Source organism: Etheostoma cragini, chromosome 4, assembly GCF_013103735.1.
Source record: "Etheostoma cragini isolate CJK2018 chromosome 4, CSU_Ecrag_1.0, whole genome shotgun sequence".
In the NCBI taxonomy this organism is placed as follows: Eukaryota; Metazoa; Chordata; class Actinopteri; order Perciformes; family Percidae; genus Etheostoma; species Etheostoma cragini.
Window position 1 is genome coordinate 12,063,379 of NC_048410.1, and position 25,468 is coordinate 12,088,846.

General features: G+C 40.6%; 2 protein-coding genes across 8 annotated transcripts; both read left to right on the forward strand.

Annotated features, from left to right (window-relative positions):
* Window positions 1–354: 354 nt before the first annotated feature.
* timeless (timeless circadian clock) lies at window positions 355–19,304 on the forward strand. 4 transcript variants are annotated; one of them, XR_004656246.1, is made up of 31 exons: window positions 355–498; window positions 1,308–1,416; window positions 1,551–1,704; window positions 1,905–2,019; window positions 2,138–2,200; window positions 2,314–2,415; window positions 2,536–2,691; window positions 2,771–2,904; window positions 3,048–3,135; window positions 3,226–3,402; window positions 3,653–3,870; window positions 3,956–4,059; window positions 4,265–4,434; window positions 4,524–4,649; window positions 4,766–4,917; window positions 5,003–5,100; window positions 5,209–5,332; window positions 5,897–6,098; window positions 6,206–6,345; window positions 6,532–6,611; window positions 6,703–6,826; window positions 6,926–7,008; window positions 7,159–7,313; window positions 7,493–7,706; window positions 8,051–8,119; window positions 8,713–8,831; window positions 9,047–9,278; window positions 9,819–9,870; window positions 9,983–10,047; window positions 10,291–10,634; window positions 19,293–19,304. XR_004656246.1 is itself a non-coding variant. In XM_034868564.1 (30 exons), exons 2-30 carry the CDS (start codon window positions 1,335–1,337, stop codon window positions 10,419–10,421), a joined length of 3,729 nt encoding a protein of 1,242 aa, XP_034724455.1. In that variant the 5' UTR covers window positions 355–498; window positions 1,284–1,334; the 3' UTR covers window positions 10,422–10,788. The 4 variants fall into 4 exon arrangements, 3 of the variants coding, with proteins under 3 accessions (XP_034724455.1, XP_034724456.1, XP_034724454.1); XM_034868564.1 differs by lacking the exon at window positions 19,293–19,304 and having other exon boundaries at window positions 1,284–1,416; window positions 10,291–10,788; XM_034868565.1 differs by lacking the exon at window positions 19,293–19,304 and having other exon boundaries at window positions 1,289–1,416; window positions 10,291–10,787.
* On the forward strand, window positions 13,466–25,231 carry LOC117942894 (transmembrane protein 198-like). Of its 4 annotated transcripts, XM_034868659.1 has the most exons (6): window positions 13,468–14,002; window positions 18,024–18,153; window positions 22,049–22,289; window positions 22,644–23,219; window positions 23,892–24,040; window positions 24,207–25,231. In XM_034868659.1, exons 3-6 carry the CDS (start codon window positions 22,136–22,138, stop codon window positions 24,354–24,356), a joined length of 1,029 nt encoding a protein of 342 aa, XP_034724550.1. In that variant the 5' UTR covers window positions 13,468–14,002; window positions 18,024–18,153; window positions 22,049–22,135; the 3' UTR covers window positions 24,357–25,231. The 4 variants fall into 4 exon arrangements, with proteins under 4 accessions (XP_034724551.1, XP_034724552.1, XP_034724550.1 ...); XM_034868660.1 differs by lacking the exon at window positions 18,024–18,153 and having other exon boundaries at window positions 13,466–14,002; window positions 23,892–23,981; XM_034868661.1 differs by lacking the exon at window positions 18,024–18,153 and having other exon boundaries at window positions 13,466–14,002; window positions 23,892–23,969.
* Window positions 25,232–25,468: the final 237 nt, after the last annotated feature.

A 25,468-nucleotide genomic window follows, 5' to 3' on the forward strand; every position in this document is an offset into this window, starting at 1 on the left:
AAGGTAACTAACTTACTAAACCCTTCAGACATCCAAGGACCTTTGTAAACATGAAGTACTTCTTACTGGTAGTAATTTTGCCCGATGTTAAACCTCTCAGGCGACCGTCTAGCTCAAAGTGCAAGCATATTCCACTACGTTCTCACAGTTTAGCACACCTAAACGTTAACCATTGATCGGGTCGTAATTCTACTTTCTTGCCTAAACCTGGCACCGGAAAGTCGTTGACTTAAGTTAGCTTTGGAGTTTGTTTGGTAGGTGAAGCCAAATGGGTAAACCTGGAAACGTGCTGCCTGCAATTCTGAACTCAGGGCAATAATTTATTCATAGTGACATATTCTGCATCCGCTTTCTGGGTTTTGGCGCGAGACTTGTCTGACTCTCAGATTTGTGAGCTATCTGACTGAAACCAACCCTAATAACTGAAGAGCCCCTAATTGTATACTCCACCGGCTTCTGAACCCGGAACCTGCCGGGGAACAGCGTTTAAACTATCTGGTAAATAAATCCGTGAAGTTGTCCTTTCTCTGAACTTAGCGTTAGATTATAAAAAGTCACTGGTCGACTAACGTTAACGTGAGAGTGGTGTAAACTGCACAATTGGCAATATGTGGAGAACAACTGTCCTTTGTGAATCAGCTAGATACCGTGGCTTACATAATTCTCTGAATAGTGTACTAGCTAATACAATTTGTTATCAATTTGTATTTATTTTGAACTGTGTTTTGTTGTTTAATGTAGCTAAAGCACTTTGAATTGCATTGCTGCTGAACTGTGTTATAGCCTACACATAAAGTTGCCCTGCATTAGCTACTTTATAATAACAGTTACTGCTGGTGAATGTGATAATGTTAATCACCTTACGTTGAGATAGATTCTCCAACCAGTAGACCTCCTGGTTGTATTTTTAGTGTTGTAATAAATGTTGGTAAGCTCTAACGTTAGCGAAATAACTAGCTATACCTAGAACCCAACCAGTTAACAAGCAAACCTGAAAACAGTTGGATGTCCTCTCTGCGAGACACAGATGAGCCAGCTCAAAAAGCTTTAACTATTTTAGAAATGTAGAGTACTAGATAAGGATGATCCTTCTTCCTACTATTGTTCAAACAAATTATTAATTTGTTCTGCAAATTCACCATTATTTGTTTTTTATTTTTACACACACACACACACAGTAATAAATGGTTAAATTAACACAAAATCTGAAGTTTATAGTAATCAGCTTTTTGAGATACTCTGATCTTGATGTGTTGGTCTGTCTGTATCCTACTTTGTGGTTGATTAGACTAAACCTTCACCTTTAGGCTGTCTGGTGTGTGGACTTAATTAGGATGAATTGTGAGCTCTTGGCAACATGCACTGCTCTCGGCTATCTGGAGGGAGATACCTATCACAAAGAAGCTGATTGCTTGGGTGAGTTTTAAGTTGTGGTTTTTTACATATTCCTATGCTTTTCCTGCATCATTAGAGGGAAGGGGAATATATTGTTATGAATTAAGAACAGCAACGTTCCTGTCCTTCTCTAACTGTTCTGTCTCTGTGTGCAGAAAGTGTAAAAGACTTGATCAGGTATTTACGCCATGAGGATGACACTCGGGACGTCCGCCAGCAGCTGGGTGCAGGCCAGATTGTCCAGAATGACCTTCTGCCTATTATCATCCAGCACGGACAAGACAAAGCCTTATTTTATGCCTGCATCAGGTATAAACCCTAAATTAAAACTTCTCTCTTGAACTCGAAATGTATTCTCTTGAATATTTATAATATGAAAGTCATAGGATCTTACAAAGTGGATTTTTGATGCACCAATACCAATATTGTGGTACATTATTGTCATGCTGGTGCCAAATATTGTTTTATTAAACACGTCATCAGATTTACTGACTCTGTTTTTTCCTCAGGCTCATGGTCAACCTTACTCAGCCTGCAATGCTTTGCTTTGGTAAAGTCCCGGATGACCCAGTGTTTAGACATCACTTTTTGCAAGTGACGTCTCATTTACAAGCCTGTAAAGAGGTATTAGATCTCAGTATAACAATAATAAGTTATGCTATTACTCTAAAAACTAATTTAATTTTCAAATGTACCATATTTAACAGTAAAGACTTTTTGTGTCCTCTGCTTTTATTTCCAGGCATTTGCCAGTGAAGCGGTGTTTGGCATTTTAAGTGAGACGTTATACACGCTTCTACAATTGGTGAGTGTTTCACTGGTGAAAGAAGAACGTTGCATTCACCTCACCTGCTTCCCACACGGTTCTGTTTATCCGCGTGCTTCTTCCTGTTTGTCGTGACTCACCTTCTCTTTCAGGACTGGGAGCAGAGACAGGAGGAGGATAACCTGCTGATAGAGAGGATCCTCCTGCTGGTTAGAAATGTGCTTCATGTACCTGCCGACCCATGTGAAGAGAAGGTCTGACTTTAATGTGACTACCAATGTGATCGTATAAAAGGGAGAGCTAAAGTTACAGTATTTGAGACTTTACCCTTCATCCTACCTGTAATTCTTCCCTAATCTGTGTTTCTCCTGTAGAAAGTAGATGATGATGCCAGCATCCATGATAGGCTGCTGTGGGCCATTCACATGAGTGGTTTTGATGACCTGATCAAGTTCCTGGCGTCGGCCCAGAGTGAGCAGCAGTGGAGTATGCATGTGTTGGAAATAATCTCCCTGATGTTCAGAGACCAGGTAAGACAGAAGAACCTTTTTAGATGAGCACATAGGTTTCCAGCTGTTCTGTGTTTCAGCTCTTGTTCTTTCCCTGCAGACGCCGGAAGCTTTGGTGAGCGCCGGTCAGGCTCGAACAGCAGAAGAGAAGCACAGAGACACTCAGGAGCTGGAGGCACTTCGGGAGAAGGAGCTCGCAGCCAAACGCTCCCGTACATTACAAAGAGGAACCAGGTAATATCAAGTTTCACAAAAACACACGTGCTATTAGTGCAATTCACATGCAACAATCAAGTTAGTGACACACAGAAGTAATGTATATATTGACATTCTTCACCTTTGACATGTGCGTGTGTATTTTATTGTTATTTTTTCAGACACTCTCGCTTTGGAGGGTCCTACGTTGTTCAAGGCCTCAAGTCGATTGGGGACAAAGATGTGATTTATCACAGAAATGTTCACAATGTGAGTAGTGAACTCCTGTAGTGATACCAAGCAATCTTGGTACAGTGATGCTTGTATGTATTGATTATTAATCTGTTTTTGTTTTTTTAGTTTAAAAACTACACTCATGACATGGGCAAAGCAGTGAGACGTGTTCCCAAGAGGAATCAACAGGCTCGGGAATGTAAGGACAAACGTCGCTCGGCCTTAAATGTTCGACTCTTCCTGCGAGAGTTTTGTGTGGACTTCTTGGAGAACTGCTACAATCGCCTCATGTACCTTGTTAAGGTCAGCAACTGTGACATCAGTGACTTAGTTTTTAATACAACAATCACCCTTTTTGAGTCTTGTTTGGTAGTATACAAATGGAAAATAGGACAGTTTTTATAACACTATGTGGTGTAAAAACCCTTTGAAAGAAGATGTCTGATATGTCCTTTCTTAAGTTTCTTTCTACATTTGTGGACCAATTCTGTAAAAGTTTCACAAGGCTCGTAAGTACAATAGAGTCACTTTGTATTTCTTGTCTCCTTTACAGGAAAATCTAATTCGAGAGCAAACTCAGCAACATGACGAGACGTACTACCTCTGGGCGCTCAGCTTCTTCATGGCTTTCAACCGTGGCAACGGCTTTCGTGCCGACTTAGTTTCTGAGACCATGTCCATCCGTGCTTTTCATTATATTGAGCGTAACATCACCAACTACTATGAGATGATGCTCACAGACCGCAAAGAGGCCACGTCCTGGTCACGCAGGTAAGAGAATCATTAGGAAGCTGGTTAATAGAAAAATGTCAAATCTCTGCGTTGGTCCCTGACTTGTATCACTTGTTCTTTCTAGAATGCACCTGGCTCTGAAGGCGTACCAGGAGCTGCTGCTAACTGTAAATGAGATGGACCGCTCACAGGATGAAAGCATCCGTCAGAGTTGCAGCGTAATTAAAAGTAAGAAGCTAACAGCTCTTGTTAACAAAGCATTTTTTTGGGGGGTAATGAAGTTCAAGCAGAGTGTGTACATTGCTGCATAATGCATCTACTATATGGATATGCTCCACAGTTTTAAATCTTGTTCTAAGTTTGAATTATGGAAAAGCGTTTGCCTGTCGTTGTCCTACTTGCCTCATCTTCTGTATTTACCCTCACTTTCTAGGCAACATATTTTACCTGATGGAGTACAGGGAGATTTTTCTGACCTTGCTGAGGAAGTATGATGAAACCAGACAGCCTCAATCCTACCTCAAAGACTTGGTGGAGTCAACACATCTCTTCTTGCGCATGTTAGAGCGCTACTGCAAAGGTCGCAATAGCTTGATGGTTCAGGTATGTTCTTGTGCTAAATTTGAAGCGTGTGTAAATTCTTGCTATTAGTCCGGGCTTAAAATATTAATCTAACTCCATCAAATCTGCAGAAAAAGAGGGTTAGGCGAAAAAAGTCTCGAGGTCAAAAAAAGCTCTCGGCTGCAGAAACTAGTCCAGAGTCTTTGGCAGAGACCTGGAAGGTTGTGGAGGAAGAGCTGAAGGCTTCAGGGTTTCAGGTCAGTCTGAGAATCTGCAGAGGGCTCCCAACATCAGTGAAAGTTTTTTCTGGTACACGGTGGAAAGGGCCAAATTTACCAACACTGAATACCAGCGTTTTGTCTTCTGTGTGCAGTTGTCAGAGTCTTTAACTGAAAGCATTGTGCCATTTGATGCCACATCTGACACTCCTCTTGAGGAGCAGCGCACTGACGCCATGGTGCGGGTGCAGGATGCCCTGCTGATGCGACTGGGACCAGAAGCACTGGGGCTACTGCGTGCTGCCAGGTCAGTGAGACTCAGCCCACGACCCGTCAGACTAATCACACTTGTTTAGCTATGAAAGTATTTACCATCTTCTTGGCCTTTGCAGGGAGGTGTGGCCAGAGGGTGATGTGTTCGGTTCAGCTGATGTGGAACCTGAGGAGGAACTGGAACTCCTGAAGCAGATCCTGTATGCCAACCTGCCAAGTAAGATTATTTTTATTTTTATTTTTTTTCTATATGTACATACATGTATGTGAGCTTTCTGTATCACAGCATCTATGCAGCATTCAAACCTTGCATTTTGATTTTTAGGGTCACCTCCTCCTGAGCCTGCCGTGGAGGATGATGACGATGATGCAGCAGAGTTAGAAGAGGAAGAGTTGCAGTCCGTCCAGGTTTTCGAAAAAGAGTTCAACTTTCTAGACTTTATCAAGAGGTGAGGAAACCAGTTGTAACAATAGTCTTGCATTGCCAGACCTTCTTTCACACCGCTGCGGAGGTGGGTCTGGCTAGTCCACACAGCATTCCAAGACGGGAGGGAAACGTACTCTGGTTTATTGACGTTTCTTTAAACCAATCCCAATCGTCTTGGGGGGTGCTAAATTCCGCGTAGAGCCATGTTGCCGCTGGACAATCGCCTCAGGAAGGAATTTGTTTTTGTGGAACTTGTACGTTTAAAAGTTGTTTTAGTCATGCAACAGAAAATTCAGATTGGACACATAGTCTAGCTAGCTGTCTGGATTTACCCAGCTGAGATCTGAGGAGCAGTTAACCATAATCCTCGTAAATCGTCCAGAGTTTAAAATTCTGCACAAAGAAAGCTTAAGGTAATTGACATCAGAAAAGAAGGATATACTGCAAAATTTCCGGCGGCAACAGAGCAATCCCAGAAGTGGAAGGTTGCGGACATATACTATAGTAACAACCTGCCACTGCATCCAGAAAAGTAGTTTTGTGACCTTCCTAATGGGGCATGTTACCGTTCTCTTACCCCTCACAGGTTTTCCAACCCCGGTGTCGTGCGTCCATACCTCCTCTTATTAAAGTCATACTCCAAAAACACACCTCACACAAACCACTGCATCGCTCGTATGCTGCATCGCTTGGCTGTTGACCTCAAAATGGACGCCCAGCTTTTCCAGTTGTCAGTCTTCAACCTTTTCAACAAGATCCTGAGTGACCCCGCTGCAGCTGCTTACAAGGTACAATATGCGGAAACCATTCTTATATGTTGTCAAGCTAGCTGTTTGTTTTATAATGTCAAGTGTAGATTAGACAAAGGAGCTTACTTTTATTTTCTCCTTCACAGGAACTGGTGACCTTTGCCAAGTTTGTTCTGAACCGTTTCTTTTCACTGGCAGCGCAAAACAACAAGGCGTATGTTGAACTGCTGTTCTGGAAAAATGTGGGAGCCGTGCGTGAGATGACTGAAGGCTACGGCAAAGACGGGTTGGTGCTTGTTTTTGCATGTCTACAATTGTCTGTCATGTTAAGCTGGCCTTTGTTAACAAGTTACTGGTAAAAGATGCGCTTGTCTAAGACTATAGGACATTTATTGAAACATGGCAATTACACTTAATACAAAGTAGCAAAGTGTTGTTCTTTTGTAATGTCTCATTGTCCTTAATATGTCAGAGAGGGAAAGAAACCAACATGGACTGAAGAGGAGGAAGAGGAGTTGCGCAACCTCTATGAGGAGCACCGTCATTCTGAAGGTCTTTTTGTTGTATTATAAGTTACAAGATGCATTTTGCACACTATGTACTTGTCTAGATTCTTCCGTTGACTGTTGATTCTTGTGTTTAGCGCCAGATATAGTGGAGAGTCTGCTGCCACTACTCAGCAACAGCACCCGCACTCGGCGCCATGTTGTGATGCAGCTGGTGCATATGGGTCTTGTGGACAATGCTAAAGAACTGAAGAAACAGAAGTATGTACTCCAGACAGAATGAGTAATATGTATGTGCAGTAATCCAGTGAGGAATAGATTGCAGAATGGCTCAATACACTGCAATTCTTTTTCCAAAAGGAAAGGTACCCGGATTGTTCTTTGGACTGAGGAGCAGGAGGAGGAGCTGCAGATGCTCCACGAGGAGTACAAAGACTCTGATGGTACTGAACACCATGATATCATTGTGTAGTGCATGAGAAGAAAATGAAGTAGCTTTTACCTCTGTCCTCATTTCAAGTCCCTGTTCCAGTCTCAGGAATACTTCATGCGTTGTGTGGTGACTCTCTTCAGTGATAAAACTGTTTTCACAGATGTGCTGGGTAACATCATGAAGAAGCTCACAGCCAAACGCTCCCGTGCACGCGTGGTGGACAAGCTGCTCAGTATGGGATTGGTGTCCGAGAGACGAGAGCTTTATAAGAGGAGGAGTCGCAGCACTAAAGGGACAAGCTCTGGAAAACAAATGGTAAAGTTATTTCAGATGTACTTCCTATCTTTTACAATAAGACTATGAACCCGATTCAGAATGGGGGGGTGCAACAATACAAAAAGAAAAATACATCCTAAAAGAACCACCTGTATAAGAAGTTATAGTTTAAGAAATGGTGTTTCTATACACAAAAGTTCCCTCTTTCTCTGCCGCAGACGGAAGAAGAGTTCCTAGAAGGACTAACACAAGGGTTAACAGATGATCCCGGCGACACAGATGAGGAAGATGATGATTCTGAAGAGATGGAGGAAGATGAAGAGCAAGAAAGGGAAACATCACAAAATGGAGGAAAGAGTAGCCGAAGCCTGCACTCCACAGTAGAGAGGAGACCTGATGTAGGCACCATGGTGGATGCTCTACAACAGGAAGGTGAGGAAAAGGATGGATGGATGGATGGATGGATGGATGGATGGATGGATGGATGGATGGATGTATGAAATACCTGAAGAAACATCTTTTTAGACCAGCTTTTAACTAGCAGTATGGCTTAGTATTTTATATGTTGCTGTTTTTATTTATTTTTACTGTAAAGCACTTTGTGACCCCTCTTGTCTGTGAAAGGTGCTATATAAGTAAAGTTTACTTTCTAACTGTATATAGTTCATGTGATAATGTTTAAGTACTTGTTTAGTAATCCTTTTAAGACTACAGGAATAAATTATTCTTCTATTGTGTACTTTTGGGATTAGTTTCATGCTGTTGTTTTTTTACAGGCATGTCTGAACCCTTGTTGTGGTTACAGAAGTGTCTAAACAGGACAGCAGATGACCGTAAAGAAGATGGTAAGTGCAACTGTCCAAAAAAAAAAACTACCCATTCTGCATGTTATGTATATACTCTATAGAGTGTTGTAGGGATGAAGTATTTTTGTAGCTGACCTGGAATTTTGCATAGCCCAACAAAATCAATGGGATTGGGGACCCATTTGATATTGGATCATAGCATAAAACAAGCTCTGTTGCAAACAAACGTTGATGATACCATAAAGAAAAAAAGGTTCATGTTAGGCTTTGAAAGAACCACACCCTGGTTACAACTATCAGCACCTGCTTTTTTAAGATTTCCAAGTTCGAAAGTGGGGTATTTACTGATTTTATGTTATAGAATAAAACCTAAAAATCTCTTAAGCTTGTGTTGGCCACATACCTTTTATCAGGAGTCTAACCAAAAAACCCAAATTAGAACATAAAACTTTTACTTTCAAATGAGGGAAACGGAAGTGCAAAAATACTAACTTATTACTAGGTGTTAGGACCCTGCTTCACTCTACTGCAAGTTGTTTTAGCTCTCAGGGAAGTTACAGTATGTGCAAGAAAAACCTATTGGGATTAGTGCTCTTTGGCCTGTTAATGAAATTGTTGTGGTTATTCACAAGGTTTCGACCAGGATGTTCCACTTGTTCCTCTGACAGAGGCAAATGAAGAAGCCATGGACAACAAGAGCTTCCTGAGACTGCTGCGCAAACTGGGAATTCGAGCACCTGCAAATGAACAGGTGGGGCTTTTCTGTGTTGTTTTAATATCAAATGAGTAATTTTACCTCATTCTAAGTAAATCCCTTTGATCTGCTCTTTGTGCTTTTATTTGAGACTATGTTGGAGTTCCTCAGTTAGATTGCAAAATAAAATTACAAAAAAAATTGAAATTAAAAAAAGAAAATACCTAATGTGGAAAATACTAGAACGTTTTTTTTTACTGTTCGGTAACTAGGAGACCTTTTGGAGGATTTCAGCAAAGATCAGTGTAGCCCAGCTCCGGAGTGCAGCTGCAGCTCTCAGTCCAAGAGAGGATGAACCTAAAGGAGGCGAGGAGCAAGACAGCTTCACAAGTCCAACTGGAGAATCCCAGGAGACGGAGCCGGTCTCAGGGGAACAGAGAGCTCAGGTTCAGAGAGCCCTGCTGCTCACACGCAAGAGGAAACACCACTCATCTGAGCATACAGGTATGTGTTCTGCGCCTTGTTTCATATGACAGCAGTTGATTACAGCTATGTCACGTAGTAAGTGTTAAGTTACATGTCTACTAGAATAGCGTGCTTTGGCTAATCTACTAGCCATGAATGTGGTATTACATGTTTATAAATGGAAAAAGGAAATGTCCATGCTTCAATTTCCTTAGAAAATAACAGAAATCTACTGCATCCACTTTGCAATGGCAACGTTCTCACAATCAAGTGTTTTAGCCTGCAACTGGAGAAGCAGCACTATAATTGGGATTAATTGTTACACTTTTGTTTTACATCTCAAAATTGTGGATATGAGAAACTTAAAAATCAGAAACATATTAAGGAAAAAAAAACAAAAAAAGATGCTTATAATTAGATTCCTCCGGAATGCCAGTTCAAATCCTTTGGAAGTGACATGCACTACACCGCCAGCAATACCGAGGGGACACTGCATGCTTTCATCTACTGCTAATCAAAGATGAGTCAAGGATTGAGATGACTTTGTAACTGTTATTCCAACTTTTTTGTTGTATTTAGCGCCTGTGTCAGATTTCACTCCTGCTGAGGATACAGACAGTACGAATAAAAGGTGACTCATTCAATGTTGTTTTGTAAATCAGTTAAGCCAAACCACAGCTGAGAAATGCCTATTTTTAATTCTGAGCAAAACGTAATTCTTAATCTATTCCTTTTCACATCAGGTCCCAGGAGACGATCTTAACTAAAAGAAGCAGAGTGTTGGACGATGATGACGAGGAGGAGAATGGTACACCTGCGTTTGTGTGTCTGTGTGTGTGTGTACAATTATTGTTTCAATATGTTAATTGAATTATAACCGGGCATCCAGCAAGAAAACTAAAGATTAAAAGTATGTTTTCACTCCTTAGTTCATGCTAAGCTTAACATCTGTGCTACAGAAATCCAGCACCAATAACAAGCCTCCGACAACAGTGGTGTGTAATCATGACTAAACTGCAACATTTAGGCTCACACATTACTGTCTTTACAGAGGATGAGGCCACCACTGCAATGGATATGCAAACCAGCGTTGATACAGATTCAGACAGGGAGGATATCTCTGCTCCTGTGAAGCGTAGACGGAAGATGGTCTTAATTGATGAAGAGGACGATGAGGATTAGTGACTTTCTTTAATGGACTGTAAAAACTGCAGACAGGGGAGACATAAAAGGCCCTCTTTTTGCTCAGGGGGGGTTATATCCTCTGGAGGTCTGTTGTCCAGCCAGTGGAAAATCTATTAACGGAATAGCAAACAATCCAAAGAAGCCGGCCCTTAGACCGGCCCTTGTGGATACATAGATCATATTAAGCAATTTAATTTGGACATCTCCTCAGTAAGCTTGATTGGTGCCTCTATGTAGTTTATTACTGGTTGATAAAATTGCAGCTGCATTTGTACTTTTTGGTCATTTCCAATGCTTTGGGTTTTAGAGTAAAATTAATTTCTACTCAATAATAAAAGCACTCTTGTCAAAGTTTTGGCTCACTTGCATCTTTTGTCACTTTGATGCATTGCATCATTGTAAACACTAGAGGGCACTCATATGTTAAACTATCGCCTCTGAAAATTATTTACAGATTTTTTTTGAATACCTGTATGAAGAATATCTAATTTTTACGCTTGACTAAATTGTATACCCCCTAACATTGGATTTTTGAACAAAACTTTAATTAGTATTGTACTTCTGTAGTGAGGGAGGACAGGCTTAATGAAATTGGGAACAGATTAAAATTTGTCTGTCAATATTTGTATTAAACTTTTGCAAACATTACACAAACAAATGCTTTTTGATTGAGTTTTCTTCAACAGAGGGATCATGCGTATGCAGGGAGTCGCTGCCTGTACTCCACATTTTGCAGCTGTGTCGGAGGTGGGCTCTTGTCCCCACATCTGGACCATGTTAGTAACTTCCTGTCACATCATCTGCTCTGCCCCCCAGGCAACAGAGCCACAAGCAGACCTGAGAATCCATAGACCATGTGGTAAGCATGTGAGCACAATGGTGGCTTGGTGTAGTTTATAAAACAAAAGATTAAAGGTACATCACTTCCTTTGCATAGAGAACTGTCCCAATGTGTCTCCATGTGTTTAAAAAACAGGTTTGGACAATTTGTGTATTGAATATACAGGCATGACTCATTGTTTTGGAACCAGAATATAAAAGCCTGGACGCTGCATTGCATACATGTTTGCAACAGATGCATTATACATTCATTATGTCATGCAAACTTTCAGTAAATGGAAGCCGTGCTTTACTTGGTGGAAAATAACACCAGATTTTTCATTTAAAAGCTGCAGAATGTTACAGAAATCACTCTTGAGTGTTTAAGTTGTAACATTTTCCTCAACAATTACCTCTTTACTATCACTTCAAAAGTATTACCTAGGTTAAAAATATGCCTAAGAAAACCTATTTTAAGCATATCTAAACCTCACAGATACCTAGCCACAGACTATTGTTGCTGCTTATCCACAAATGGGTCATTGTAAAGTTAAGGTTGTAGAAGGTCTTTAGTGATTCTCCTGCTGTATGTCACCTGGGGGAACAGTCTAATTTAGGTAAATGATCAGGGAAATGTACTTGTCTGTTTAGCTGGGGGGATTGGGGGGGAGGAAAAACTACATGACTTGTTTGTCAAATAATGTTTTTTCCCCAGAACTTGCTCTTATTTAACTCAGCTTCATGTCGCAACGCAACGAGACACATACAAGCCATGTCAAAGTAATAATCTGTCTTGTTTATGATGGACTCAGACCAGTCAAACCTGACTGATCAAACAATGATCTCCACATGTAAATGCTGACTGTGAACACCCTGCACCTGGTAAACAATGAACACCTGTGGCTGTAGTTGCTGACCTGTTAATGTGGTGGTCATAAAGTCAAGGGGCGTCACTATAAATAAATAAATAAACACACACACACACACTCACACACACACACACACACACACACACACCCCTCCCATCTCTGGTAGATCCTATGGTGTGAACGAAGTGCTCCTACAGTCTAGATCACAGTTGTATCACAGTCCAGAGGGTTCTTTGTCATCATTCAAATTCATAACCTCTTCAGTGAATGTGTGAATACAAAAAGGTCAAGAGAATGTGATATCATGTAAGATGTACAACCTGTCTGTATTTATCATGTCTGTACCACTTCCTAAAAAAGTGTTTAAAATTGTAATGTATTAAAGGTTACATTATTATTGTGTTATAGGTCAGTAATGAGCCATTAAATAAGAAAACGTTTAGGTTGTCAGGTTGAAGAACGTGTATGGATAGCCTGTGTATTCCAAAAAAAAATGTAATAGTCAGAAGATTACAGACTTATTTGCAATGACTCTGGTGACCCCCAGGGGGGCAGGAAACATATCCCTTTACGCCCTTCAGCAGACACGGACAGGTAAGTAAATATCACCATATCGTGACATCTTAATTTGCTTACGACTACAGTACAGTTTGCATCCTCACTGCCCCAAAGCAATCCCCACCCAAGTCTCGGTTAAACCAATACATGTAGATAAACCTGAACACAGTAAATCAACCCCACAGCACTAAAACCCAGGTAACATAAATGCACACCCAAAACATGAACAGATGATCATTAAAACATAATTACTTTGACAAAGACAGGATCCGTTCAAAACACAGTCCCATGAGCCTTTGCAGTGCTTCAGCACAGAGCACAAAGGCGGCCATTACAGTATATTGCACACAACAATGCTAAAGTTAAAGCACCCAAACCCCCGCGATTTACTTGTATTACCCTACTGCTTTTGTCACTTTACCACCTTATCCACCTTTAGCGTTATTTGTCTTTTGAATGCACCTCTAAAAGCACTGTGCCACTCTGTGTTCGTCTGTTTGGTTTGGTTTGGCCATGGTCATGGCAACATATTATGCAAAAATGTATCTAAAAGTGATTGTAGGACCAGATTAATAATGCAACTTTGTTGTATACAATATACAGTATGCCTATGTAGGGGGTCCTTGATCCGTCTCTCTTTCACTTAAGGGGTCTTTGGCTTTAAAAAAAAAAACGTCGAAGAACCCTGCTTAAACTATACTTAATGAAAACAGCCGTAGATTCGCTGGTGTGGGCCAATTAAGGTTAGCTAGCTGTTGTCATTTGAGTTTGAGCCCCCCCCCTACCTTTCCCTCCGGGCTTCAACGGCCCAACTGACGACGCTGGATGGAGATAGAAAGGGGGATTGCCTCGGAGGGAAAACCTTTTTCTTCTTTGTTTTTTTTTAGTGCCGTTTACTTCAGCTGCGAGAAAAGGAGAGGGGAGGTGTGTGAGGAAAGATGGTTAAGATTTTCCAGAGGGAGGAGGTGGACTTGAAGTAGTTTGGTGTGGAGTCTCCGAGGGGAACTTCAACGGTTAATTTAGATACAAAGTTGGGTGACTGACTGAGGAACCGCGGAGAATGGAAACTAGCCTCCTCACATCTGTGGTCACAGCTAGGTTCGCGTTTTAAAAGATTTGCATGAGGCCGGTATAGGAAGAAAAAACTATGCCGTTGCTGGCGGTGTAGTGCAGCCTGTGTGTTTAAAAAGAGTTTAGGCAACAACAAAAAAAAAAACTGCTATACTTTACTGCCGCTTTTTTGTCAGTGAATGGTGGTTGGCGTTTTTTCCGTTTGGCAGGACGGATTGTCAAGGAGAAGTTAACCTTGCTGCCAAACATACAAGCACATCGGTAAGTTTTTAAAATTACTTTTACTGAAGGAAAACTCATCTTTCGTGTTTTTAACCACGATATTTATTTGTTTGTTAGTTTTCTGCTAGTCGGCATATGAATTCAGTTAACTCTATCGTTGAAAACAATAGCCGCATACTTTATTAGGCTACCGACGATGAGTGATTGTAGGGATTCCACCTCAGATCCTGACTGATCAGTTAACCTACGTTAACCAACCCTTCAGCTGGACATGTTTGTAATAACCGGCTGGGCTTACGTGCTGCCTTCACGGCTGCTCCCCTTTTTAAACGTTTTACACTTGATGCACATCATGCAATTGATTCTTTTTGCCTTTGATGACAACGAGATAATGATCCAGGATTATAAACGCTTTATTTGTTTGCACTAAACCAAACATTTAGACAAAAAAAAAACAGTACTGTGATTTTAACAGTACTGGCTAACAACTCTAGGTTTATTCTGAATATTATTATTATTATTATAAATAGTTAATTATGTGAAAGTTGTGCCTGTGAAAGATGGCAAGTGGCCTGCAGCTCTTTACAGAAAATTAATACTGTTTTATTTAATTGGAAACCAGTTATATGGTATGTGGAACAGATTGACAAACTATGAACACTTCAAATCTAAATAACAGAACTTGTGTTACTTTATTTTGTATCACCCACTGTAGTAAAATAATAATAATGATACAAAATAATCAAGAAATAAATCCATAGTGGCTATGCATAAACATATCCAATAAAGACTCATTGGAAACATCCTTCATCTTGTAAAGCAACCATGTCATGTCCCTTCATGGCCCACGTAGTGTGTGCAAGAAGCCTTGGCCCTGCAGTTCTGCTGTGTGATCCAGGGTGGGATTGGCTCTTTGGTTTTAGTGCCGTGGTATGACAGACCACAGGTCCTGTCTTTACTGCGGAGTGCAATCTGTAGTTACACCCCCTCAGTACCCCAATCTACTTGACCTACTCTGTCAGCCTGCACCAGATGGTTTTGCCACTTTGAAGGGAAAGAGGAAGCCCTACCCTGCTTTGGGGAAAGAGAGAAGACAGGAAAGGAGGCCAGAAGAATCGGGGTTGAGAAACTTACTGCACATGTTTCGCATAGTGCCTTTTAATTAGCGTGGGTGCAAGTTCTTGTCTTTGTTATAAGAAATTGCTGACTTATCGTCAAGGAATAAACCAACTTTATTGTCAATACTGTATGCAACTTTCAAGAGAGTGTTGTTGGGAAGAGTGCACAGGAAGAGCAGCTGACACACAGCAAAGCAGGGATTCCCATTTTATGAGAACAAGCTTTAATTTGAAGTTTGGGTAATTACTGTTTTTGGATCTGCTTTCTTAAACACAAGCAGTCTTTTTTTCTCTTAGGACAACAGGGCCATAGGCTGCGGTTTACCCCTCTAAAAAAGGTATTGGAATGTCTATATCTGCAGTTCTGAGAAGGTAGTTTTGGTTAACCATATTTTGTAGCATTAAGTAAGTTTATATTATAGTACAAATTACTTTGGCTAAAGCTGTCTTAGAGCCTTATTAGCAATTTGGGGAATTTCTATTTTACTTTCAGCTGTACCAGCTGAAAAAGATGAACTTCATTGCTTTACTTGGTTACTTTGAAATACAATCTAGTCATGCTATAAGTAGTGTTATATAGTGTATTTACTACATGTATACAATAGTAATCAATGACAGAATCAAATACTCAGCTTCTCCTCTGATGTTATTGTTATTGTGTGTTAGGTCAGGACGTATTGACTTTAATTAAGATCAAAGCCATCACAAATGCGCTTTTACAGTGACATTGCTGAGAAATTGTTGGGTCAGCACCCCAGCTCTTTCATGCTCAGGCCCCCTACATCTGTGTATCAACACTGCACACAAATGTACTGAGGAGGAATAAGAGCAGTGTTATGGAAGAGCTGGGCTGTATAATCTGTGCAAGACTCATTGTTGTTGTTGATCTAATTTGGAGATGGCTGTGTACTTGGGACATCCTCAAGTGTATCATTTAATGTTTTATGTCTTTTTTTTAATGTAGTAGTTTTAATGTAGTCAAAGGTAGCAAAATCACTACACTTTCAAATTACCCAACGATTAGTGTAATTGCTTTTATGTTCAAATGCAGCTGATCCTGTCTTTCTGTGTTACTTCTTAAATAGCAAAAACCTGATGAAGAAGAACATGGCTGAGCAGCAACTGAGTTTGTAGTTACAATCAGAGATGGAAGGATTTGGAGACACTGGGTGCAAGAAAAACCCCATTGTTACATAAAGACCACATAAAAACTGATACCAGTCATTTTGAAACATCCATCCATATGCTACTTATAGCACTTTAAACACTGGTTGTAGTTATGACATGAGAGGTGTGTCGAGTTGGCTTGGAAATTGAAAGATGTTATATTTTAGGCTCGTGAGATCGTTGTAGGGGGTACAATTATTTTTGACTGGAATTTGACAAAGAGGGTTAAATGGCGGCTCTAAATGATAGAGATGGAGTGGAAAAGCTGCAGACGTACAGTATATAGGCACAGCACTGAGGTCTGAACGGATACCATGTTCTGACTCCTCTTTCTGCCACTACAGCCAACTTAATTTACAAAGTACCACTACTCAATCAGTGGCTTATTTTATTTGACTTTGGCAAAGCAACTTGTGTTTATTGTATTGTACACCAACTCCCTATGAAAAGAAATAAAAACAGTTTGATACAAGCTAAATATCATTTGAACATACACTATAATAATATCATACCCCCACTGATATTCCCCAGGCTTCACTACAGAACAGTTCTGGACACTTCCTCAGCAGCATATATTATCTCATACAGAGTGCCACACTGTCATGCTCTCACTAACATATGGACATCAGACTCCACCGCACTGCCTACTAAATGCTGCTCTCTACCACAAACCCTATTCAAGCATTTTGGAACTGCCCCTCCTTGCTGCACACAGTGTACACTCCGTCCTCTACTGCTTGATCACAACCCCAACGTACTGCAGCATAGAGTGTTTACTTGTGTGAAGATTTCTATGTTAACGACCATGGGTATTTTTGATGTACAGTACATCGACATGTGACTCTTCCAAAGGCTCCAAATTGTGTTTTTCATCTTTTTCGCATGCCTCCCCATAAGTAGCTCTGCATTTTTAAATTGAAAGCCCTCTATTGTTTAGTCTTAAATCTGGCATGAGATTGAGAGATTATGAGGAGGGGGGGAATAAATTGTATACTACTAATGGCATTTGCCACAAGTGACCATTATTGGTGTCCATGGCCAGAAGGCAAACCATTTGGCAGTGAGAATTATAAATTGTATCTTTATTCGGAAATAGGAGACTTAAGTGTAAGAAATTTAAGTTTAGATCTTACAACTGTGACATGTGGGTCACAAGACAACAGACCTACATATGAAATTGGCCCTAATATGGGATTCTTACTAATATAAAAATAAAAAAGTCTGGAATGTGACAGTAGATACAATTGACACTGGCAGGTATTGATTTGTCGATAAAAAGTATGTCTAGATTTTTTTTATGTTTTTGCACATTCATGATCAGTGCATCATTTTGTCAACTTGGCGGTAGACGGAGAGTATATCACTATCTGTCAAAAAAACAAAAACGTGTAACTGACTATAATGTGGTTATATGTTCATTTTCCAAGTCATCACAGCACAACAAGCACAAAATCCGTGCTGAAGTACTTCAATCACATAAACTGAGACACAATGGTAGGTGTTATATGTAGATTAGCCTGCGAGCCAGACAGATTAAAAGTTTGTTTTCATCATTGCAAGGTTGCATTTCCTTCCGTTTCCTTAGAGAAGCCAAATTGCTCAGGTCTAGTTGTTTGTGTTGACAATGCTAACTTTCGTAGCAGTTCAGAGAGTAGGTAGCTGCATCATGTTTCCCAGTCCCAGATTCTTATTTTAAATCGAGGCAGCGTTGAAGTGATGTTTCTGAGTGATGATGCAACTTATTGTTCCTGTCTGCTCCGTGTCACAAACACTAGGGTCAGTTCCTGCTGAAAGCTGATGTTCCACTTCCTCATCTGGTCCTGAGCTTCCTGCTATGGAGAGACAGGAAGCTCAATAGCAGCCCAAATGACGTCTTCCTCAATATGATCCAAAGTGAAGCAAGAGGTTGTTGTGATGATAAGCCTAAATTGTTTGAATTTAGCACAATATGGCATCCATTTTAATAACCCCCACTTTGACGCTTAGCTGTATTCCCAATGGTTCCTGTTCTCTAGATTTGATCAGTCTTTTAGCTGGTTGGGTTGTTCAGCTGAAGGTGGCAGGATTCATTGCTTTTTAACGGCAGAGCACACTCTCACATTCTTCCGAATCTTCCAAGTGAAGTTGTTAAACAGCCAGGGCAGGTTTTCAGCTTCTCAGCTGGCCTTGGCTGTCAAGTTGGAGCAGAATCCTTGGCTGTGATCACACACGCCCACCCCTTCATTAAACACACCCATATTAGCTATGTGGGGAACTTCTCGTCAGCCCTGCCTGATCCTCAGCAGCTGACCACTCGAATCTGCGCTACGTAGCCCCCTGCAGTGTTTGTTCAAGGGGAGTGTACTTCTTCACAAGTTCTTGTTTCAATAGCAACGTAAAATTCTAATGGCTCCTCTGCAGCTGATGCTTATTGTACAGTATGTGAATGCTCAGTTCCCACCTTACTCTCACTTTCAATCCAGCACTATCATCAGGTGTAAATTTGAATATTGTCTTATCCTTTTGCTGTGTGACTATAATCCTGAAAGGCAAATGACCCAGCCACCTCAGCTTTACTTTGGTTAGTGCTGATTAGCAAATTTTAGAATTCTAAGATGCTAAACCTAAATGATGAACCTGGTAAATATTACTTTTAAAATGTAAGCATGTAGCATGAGGTTGTTAGCATCTAGCTACAGCTAAGGAAATACAGACCATGATGTATTAGGTACAGCCTCACAGGGTTGCTAGCGTTGCTGTAGACAGCTTTGTGGACTTATATTTAATTAGTTGCCATGTGACTTTAGCTTGTAGAAAATTCAGCTACAATAAAGCATTGGGAGCTTTTGGGGCCTCCAGAGAGCTCAGTCATTTAGACAGATTCAGTTCTGTTTCTAGTTAGGACCCACTCCTTCCATCACTTACTAGCCCTCTGAAGGAAAATACTTCCAGCAAACACTCTGGATCTACCAGTCTCCTTGGTGCTCTTAGTCATTTATGTGGTCTCCTTTTCTGTTTGCATGGTTTCCTCTGAGTGCCACTAGAGGTCACAGCATGGGCCTCAGAGTCTTTTGTTTTGCTCCATAATGGCTCTATTTTCCCACAGCAGCAAGGACTTCCAAGCCTGCTAGACATAGGACACCATTGTGACCCACAGAGGGATAGCATGAGGCAGATGCCAGACTTGAGTATGCGTGTAGAGTTAAAATAAATCACTGTTAAAATGCTGCTGAAATATTAACTTATTCACACATAGTGCCAGTGTTAATGATACACCAAAACAATGTAAGATTTAACTCTAACCAAATATGGTATGTGTTAAAAAGGAGGAGACTGGACATATTTTATTACTTTTTTTACAAATGTGTATTCGAATTTGACATGCTGAATGTTAAGGACATGAAACATAAAAATCTTTATTTTTATCACCTTAGTCACTCATTTTTATTTAAGTTTCCAATTTCTCACAAGAAAAAAGCAAACAGCAAAGAGTCACAGAGCAGGTACATAGGGTAAAGCTTTAGAGTGCAGTCAGTCTAAAAAGACTCTACACATAAAATACTACAAGCCAGGAAACTGGCTGGTGCAGGTATTTCATATCCAAACCAAACAGGTGGCTTTATGCTGCATTCATGTCATATTAGACAAAGACCAGCTAGGGCAAAATGCTCTGGGGCAAACCAACCGCAATCAGTCAGAAGTAAACTATATCTACTGGTTTCTTGGTTCATTTTTAAAATATTAATACATTTTTGTAAGTAAATATTAACATTTCCACATTATAACTCCTCTTTTTATTATATAACTGAATCCGCACTCGCATGGAGAAGCAGATCACAGGAACGAGACAAAAGAGTGAGACAAAAGCCCCATAACAATGAGCAGCCTGTGTCAGTCAATCCATTTTCTAACCTCTTATCCTGTTCATGGTCACAGGGGGCTGGGGTCCTTGTTTATGGTACAAGGGAAGCCAATTTTATCACAAAACGTACACAACAATATAGAGTTTAACCTGAGTGTCCGAAGGTGTAGCGGTAACCCTTTAATTTTATAAGCAAAGAGATTGAAGATGATAAATCTATAGCCATTGCAGTTTGTGGTATGTTTATTAGACCTGTGTATTTAAAACCACATTACTGCACCCACATCAAATAATTTTACATAAATAATGTACATATCTCAATTTCAGCTATTTGCACATATATTCAAAGTTTTAATACACTATACTGTACAATGTAACCTACATACAACCATAGTCTCCAGACAATATATATTGGACTTATTTCCCCTAAATGTTGTCTTTCACTTTCAGTGAAGAACTAAGACATTGTAGTTGCTATTGATGGAAAGCAGAAAGAGGGAGAGAGGGATAAGTTCTCAAAGAAACTGCAAGTGACTAAAGAAGAAAAGAAAACTTTCCGATGGGTTGTCATTTTTTCCATGTAAAGTAATTCATAGCCAGGACATACAACTTACACAGCCCTTGTGTCTAAGAGGCAAAACAAATAATGGCTAATGTCATTGTGAAAGATGAAATCGATTTAATGTGGGGAAAGTTCCAGATAAAGAAGGAGAAGTTATAATAGACAGGGTGGAAAGAGAAAGATCCGGCAATAAGCAAAGAATAAAGGCAGGAGTGACTGTTCCTGACTGTTTGTCTCAAGTAGAGAACTTGAGTGAGCTGTAATCGGATATCGGCTTTGGTGAGATCATACAGGAGGCCTGCCAGCAGCCTCAGAAAAAAGTAGTCCACCCATAAGCTTGTAGCCCCATTGAAGACCTTTGCAGCTCTCTACAGGCCTGCCAGCTTAAATATCATATATAATTACATTTTCAAGAGCACGAGTTGGTCCTAGAAATTACAATGTCAGTGGAGGTAAAATGAGGGGAACAAATACAAAATAATGTTTTAAGCAGGCTTTGCATACAGTTTGATAAAAAGGTAGACTTCATGTCTTGTTAGACTCTACTTTAGTATAAGCTTATTGCTGTCCAGGGAACATTCTGTAGTTCCCAACATTTGGTAATTTTTCGTGAATCTTTTGGATAAACCAAAGGATTACACGTTCCTTTTAAGAACTACAATTTTTTTCCTACTTCTTATGCAAAATAAACGATTTCACAGAGATGCAAACATGATTTCTGTTCCTAGCTAATGAGAAGTCAACAATTAGGAGATGCATGATTTTCACAGGATTGTACATCTGCTGCTCTGCGGTGATTGTAGACATAGCTACTGTGTCCACTAGTTGTTCATCATAATAAAGTTATCAGTTAACTGCATGTGTGTATGTATTAAATAATCGAGGGGGCCAAGTAAAGGCTAAAATCATTTTAAACAAAATCTAATTAAACATGGAACCAAAGTTACAGAAAACAGTGCTTGCTGGTTTTCTCCTTCCCATCTAATTCTAAAAGGACAGTTAAAGTTAAATAATTTTAATTGTGTTCAAATCAGATGAAGTAAAGCCAGTTACTCTTCTCAGATGACTGACCACTTAGCAACTGTCAGAGTTCATCATGACCCTATTGATTCAGGGGGTACAGAGATCAACAGGGGTCCTGGCACATGGATTATAGTGAGTGAGTGAGCTGCTTGTGTGCATGCCTGGCCATACAGGATTGCACTGAGTTGCATAGCTTTGTGTGTTGGGTCCATGGCAGCTGCACATACAGAGCAGCTCGGAAGAAGTCACAGTTGACCTGAATATTTCACACTTCACATTTACCTTCTGGAGCACTTAAGTCTTCTGTGTGATCAGGAAACCTCACATTTTCTTTATTTTCCTGTAAATCATTAACATTTCTTCTCCCCCAACAGTCCCCAGACCTGCTCAGATGGACTTGAGATAACGCCACCAGAAGTTCCACCCTTGTCCCAAACTCCAGCCTCTCACATTCACCCAGAATGGCGGATCCCACCAGGCTGAGCTCTGAAGGGGCCGGGGAAGGCACGGCCCAGTTCGACGCCTGTAGTTTGGAGATAGAGAGGAAGTATGATGTCATCCCGGCTGTCATCTGCTCCATGTGTTGCCTGTTTGGCATCATCTATTGCTTCTTTGGTGAGAATCCCTGTGGGCTCGCAGACCTTGACAAATAGGAGGCTGAAACTGAATTTTTTGTGATGACATAACACACCATCAAAATGTCACTCATAACTGTAAATTTGCTCCATAGTGCAACCTTTAAATATATCAAATCAAGTTAAAGATACATCTGCGCTATTAGCCTACTTGATGTTACTGACCAGGTTCTTGTCAACATCTTTTGTACATTTGACACAAAAACATTCTTATTGTATCTGTGTCCAGAGTTACTTTGCTGAGCTTGCATCTTGTTTACTTACATATAAAATGCTTTTCACTGATCCTGCCATCTCCTGTTTCCTCAATGTACATCTCTCTTTTCTCCTCTAGGTTACCGCTGTTTCAAGGCTGTCATGTTCCTGTCTGGTCTGATGTTTGGCGCCGTCATTATTTTCCTGCTGTGTCATAAGGAGCACGTACTGGACACCCAGCTGAGCGTGGAGGCCAGCGCAGGTATCGGCCTCGGTATCGGGCTGCTGTGCGGTCTGGTCACTATGCTGGTGCGAAGCGTCGGCCTCTTCATGACTGGCCTGCTGCTTGGCCTCCTCCTGGCTCTCGCCGCCCTTCTAGTCACTCACCAGTTCTACACGCCAACCACAGTCTGGGTCCCACTCGGTACGCTTCTGGGAACGGGCATGCTGTTTGCTGTGCTGACACTGCAGTGGCAAAAGCTCTTCACCGTGCTCTCCACGGCTGTGTTCGGGGCAGCTATCATGACAGTGTGTGCTGATTACTTTGTGGAGATGCTGGTTTTGGCCACGCATGTGTACAATTGCTTGCGCCTCACACCTGGGCCCCCTCTCTGCTGGTACAGCTGGGTCATTCTGGGCATCTGGCCCGCCCTCAGCCTCATAGGAGTACTGGTCCAGTGGAAACTGACAGATGACAGCTTCTCACACACTGAGGGTAAGCAGGAAGTTTCCAGACCCTTTGAGTGTTGTTGTTCGAGTGTGTCAGGACCTGTATTCATCTAGCCTTTAGGAACTACACTTAAGAACAGAGGAGTACTAAAGTTGTCTTGTTTCTAGTGTAGAAGTGACATTTAAAGGTGACTCAAGCTATCATATCACAGAAACAGCCAATCAGAGACAAGGATTTATTCTACACCTGACCCTTTGTTCATTCTTGTTACAAGAGCATCCCTACATTTTCACAGTGACATGTTCAGCAAAAACATGGGATTGGAATTTTTGATATATATATATATATATATATATATATATATATATATATATATTTTTTTTCTCCACTAGCAATGATAATATAAAATATGAGCAACAATCTTAATTTATTGTTAAGACACTAATATATAAACATAGGGAAACCGCTGGTAGAGAAGGTCCACCAGAGGAAACATAGGAGAATTTAGGACCGCATTGAAGAGTACAAACATTGAAAATGATTGTAAACAAAATCGTCAACATTAGTTTTCAACCCCGATAAATTCAACAAAAAAAGAGAAGGTGGTATAACATCATATCAAATGTTCAAATCAAACACTGATAATCAAAATAAAAGGCTGAAGTTGTCCTCTGCTAAATACAACGTGTCATTCATCATTACCCCTTCTCCTTGTAGTCGTTATCAGCCGGAGACAGAAGAGAGTCCAGCTGATGCGGATTCGAGAGAAGGACGCCAAGAAGCGACAGCAGGCAGGTGGGCAGGAAGGCACTTACCGCCGTAAACCCACCCCAGTGAAACGTTACGCTGGGGATCTACTGGCACCGGTCAGTGTCACCCAACATGGCGTGTGCTGTAGATACTGGTTATTGTGTTTTTATGGCATCAGTTATGTCTTACCAGTAAGAATAACTGATGCCGTAAAATCTGCGTCAAGTTGACTGCACCATTTTTGTGTAGCTCACTGATGGCTCCCTGTGTTCTTCTTCTCAGAGCTACCTGCAAAGTCTGCGGGACAGACAGATGGGTACAGGCACTTCCCTTTGCAGCCTGGGCACTGCCAACCACACCATGATCGATTTGGACTTTGACACCGGGTCCACTGCGCCCCTTACAGCTACAACCCCAGTTGTCAGGGTCTGAGCGAAACAGAGATAAGGGACTACTTAGTGCTCTCTGGTTCTTCAAATGTGTCTTCCTAACGTTGTTCCTAAGTCGTAGAGTTAAAAAACTGCTCCAGTTAGCTAAGGGTTTATTTTGCCCTTTGATTTGGAGCGAGGACTTGTGTCAGTACTGGGTGTTCGGTGAAAGAGAATGCTGCTTTTTGGGGTGATGAAAGAAGTGTCACCTGTTTGGTGAAAGCTACATTATAACCACTGCAACCACTGTGTTTCTCAGATAAAAACTTAAAACAGATACTAACAAAGTAATGTCCTCCATTTCCTCTCATGTATTAAATACATAAACAGCATGCACAAGCCTCAAAACCTGATGTATTTTTGTTTTATTAGTGAATATGACAAAGTAATTTGTTTGACATTACATGTACTGTACTTAGTCATTGCCATAAAGTGTTGTGTTATTACCTGTCTTACCTGTTTAACTGTGCGCTTGTAGAACTTGTGAAAGTTTATCATTAAAATGACTTTGTATTTTTTTTAGACAAAGTTGGGTGAGAATTAAAATAAGGCATGCAGATACATGGAGTATAACAAAGTGAAGCCAATACTAAACGGGGCAAAAATGGTTTGCATTTCCTGACAGAATACAGTAGGTGAATAATTTAGACTGTTGTGTATGCGTGTGGAGTAAACGTTTTATAATTTAATTTATATAATGACCAAGTACATGGTAGGGTTGAAAAAGGAAAAAAACAAAGCATGTTTGTTGTTAATTTGTAGATTTTTAAATAATTATCCATTGTGTTTGAATTTTTCAGGGACAATACACTTGTTGCCTGAATGTGTACATATCTGTTGATAGAAATGTTAAAGATAATAAATGTGTTTGATACAAAACCATTGATTGAGATAAATCACACTGTTTGTCTCTTTGGGCTCTTAGCAACACTGGCAGCATTACTCACCAGATAAATAAAGAGGTCATGGGGAGGATTTCCTACTCTGCAACTGGTTGGGGTTACCATGGCGCCTCCAAAGTTTCTTTGCAGACAATGCTGAACAGACTTGCATTTCATCATAATGAATGTAAAATATTCTTCTATCCTTTTATTGTATGGTGTTTTTATTGGTGAC

What these genes read in the sequence shown, in the direction of transcription:
- timeless (XM_034868564.1), top strand. Translation starts at nt 1,335, where the DNA reads ATGAATTGTGAGCTCTTGGCAACATGCACTGCTCTCGGCTATCTGGAG. An exon ending in ACATTACAAAGAGGAACCAG is followed by an intron (nt 2,905 to 3,047) that starts GTAATATCAAGT and finishes TTATTTTTTCAG; the next exon opens with ACACTCTCGCTTTGGAGGGT. An exon ending in AGATGACCGTAAAGAAGATG is followed by an intron (nt 8,120 to 8,712) that starts GTAAGTGCAACT and finishes GTTATTCACAAG; the next exon opens with GTTTCGACCAGGATGTTCCA.
- LOC117942894 (XM_034868659.1), top strand. Translation starts at nt 22,136, where the DNA reads ATGGCGGATCCCACCAGGCTGAGCTCTGAAGGGGCCGGGGAAGGCACG. An exon ending in CATCATCTATTGCTTCTTTG is followed by an intron (nt 22,290 to 22,643) that starts GTGAGAATCCCT and finishes TTTCTCCTCTAG; the next exon opens with GTTACCGCTGTTTCAAGGCT. An exon ending in CTGGGGATCTACTGGCACCG is followed by an intron (nt 24,041 to 24,206) that starts GTCAGTGTCACC and finishes TCTTCTTCTCAG; the next exon opens with AGCTACCTGCAAAGTCTGCG.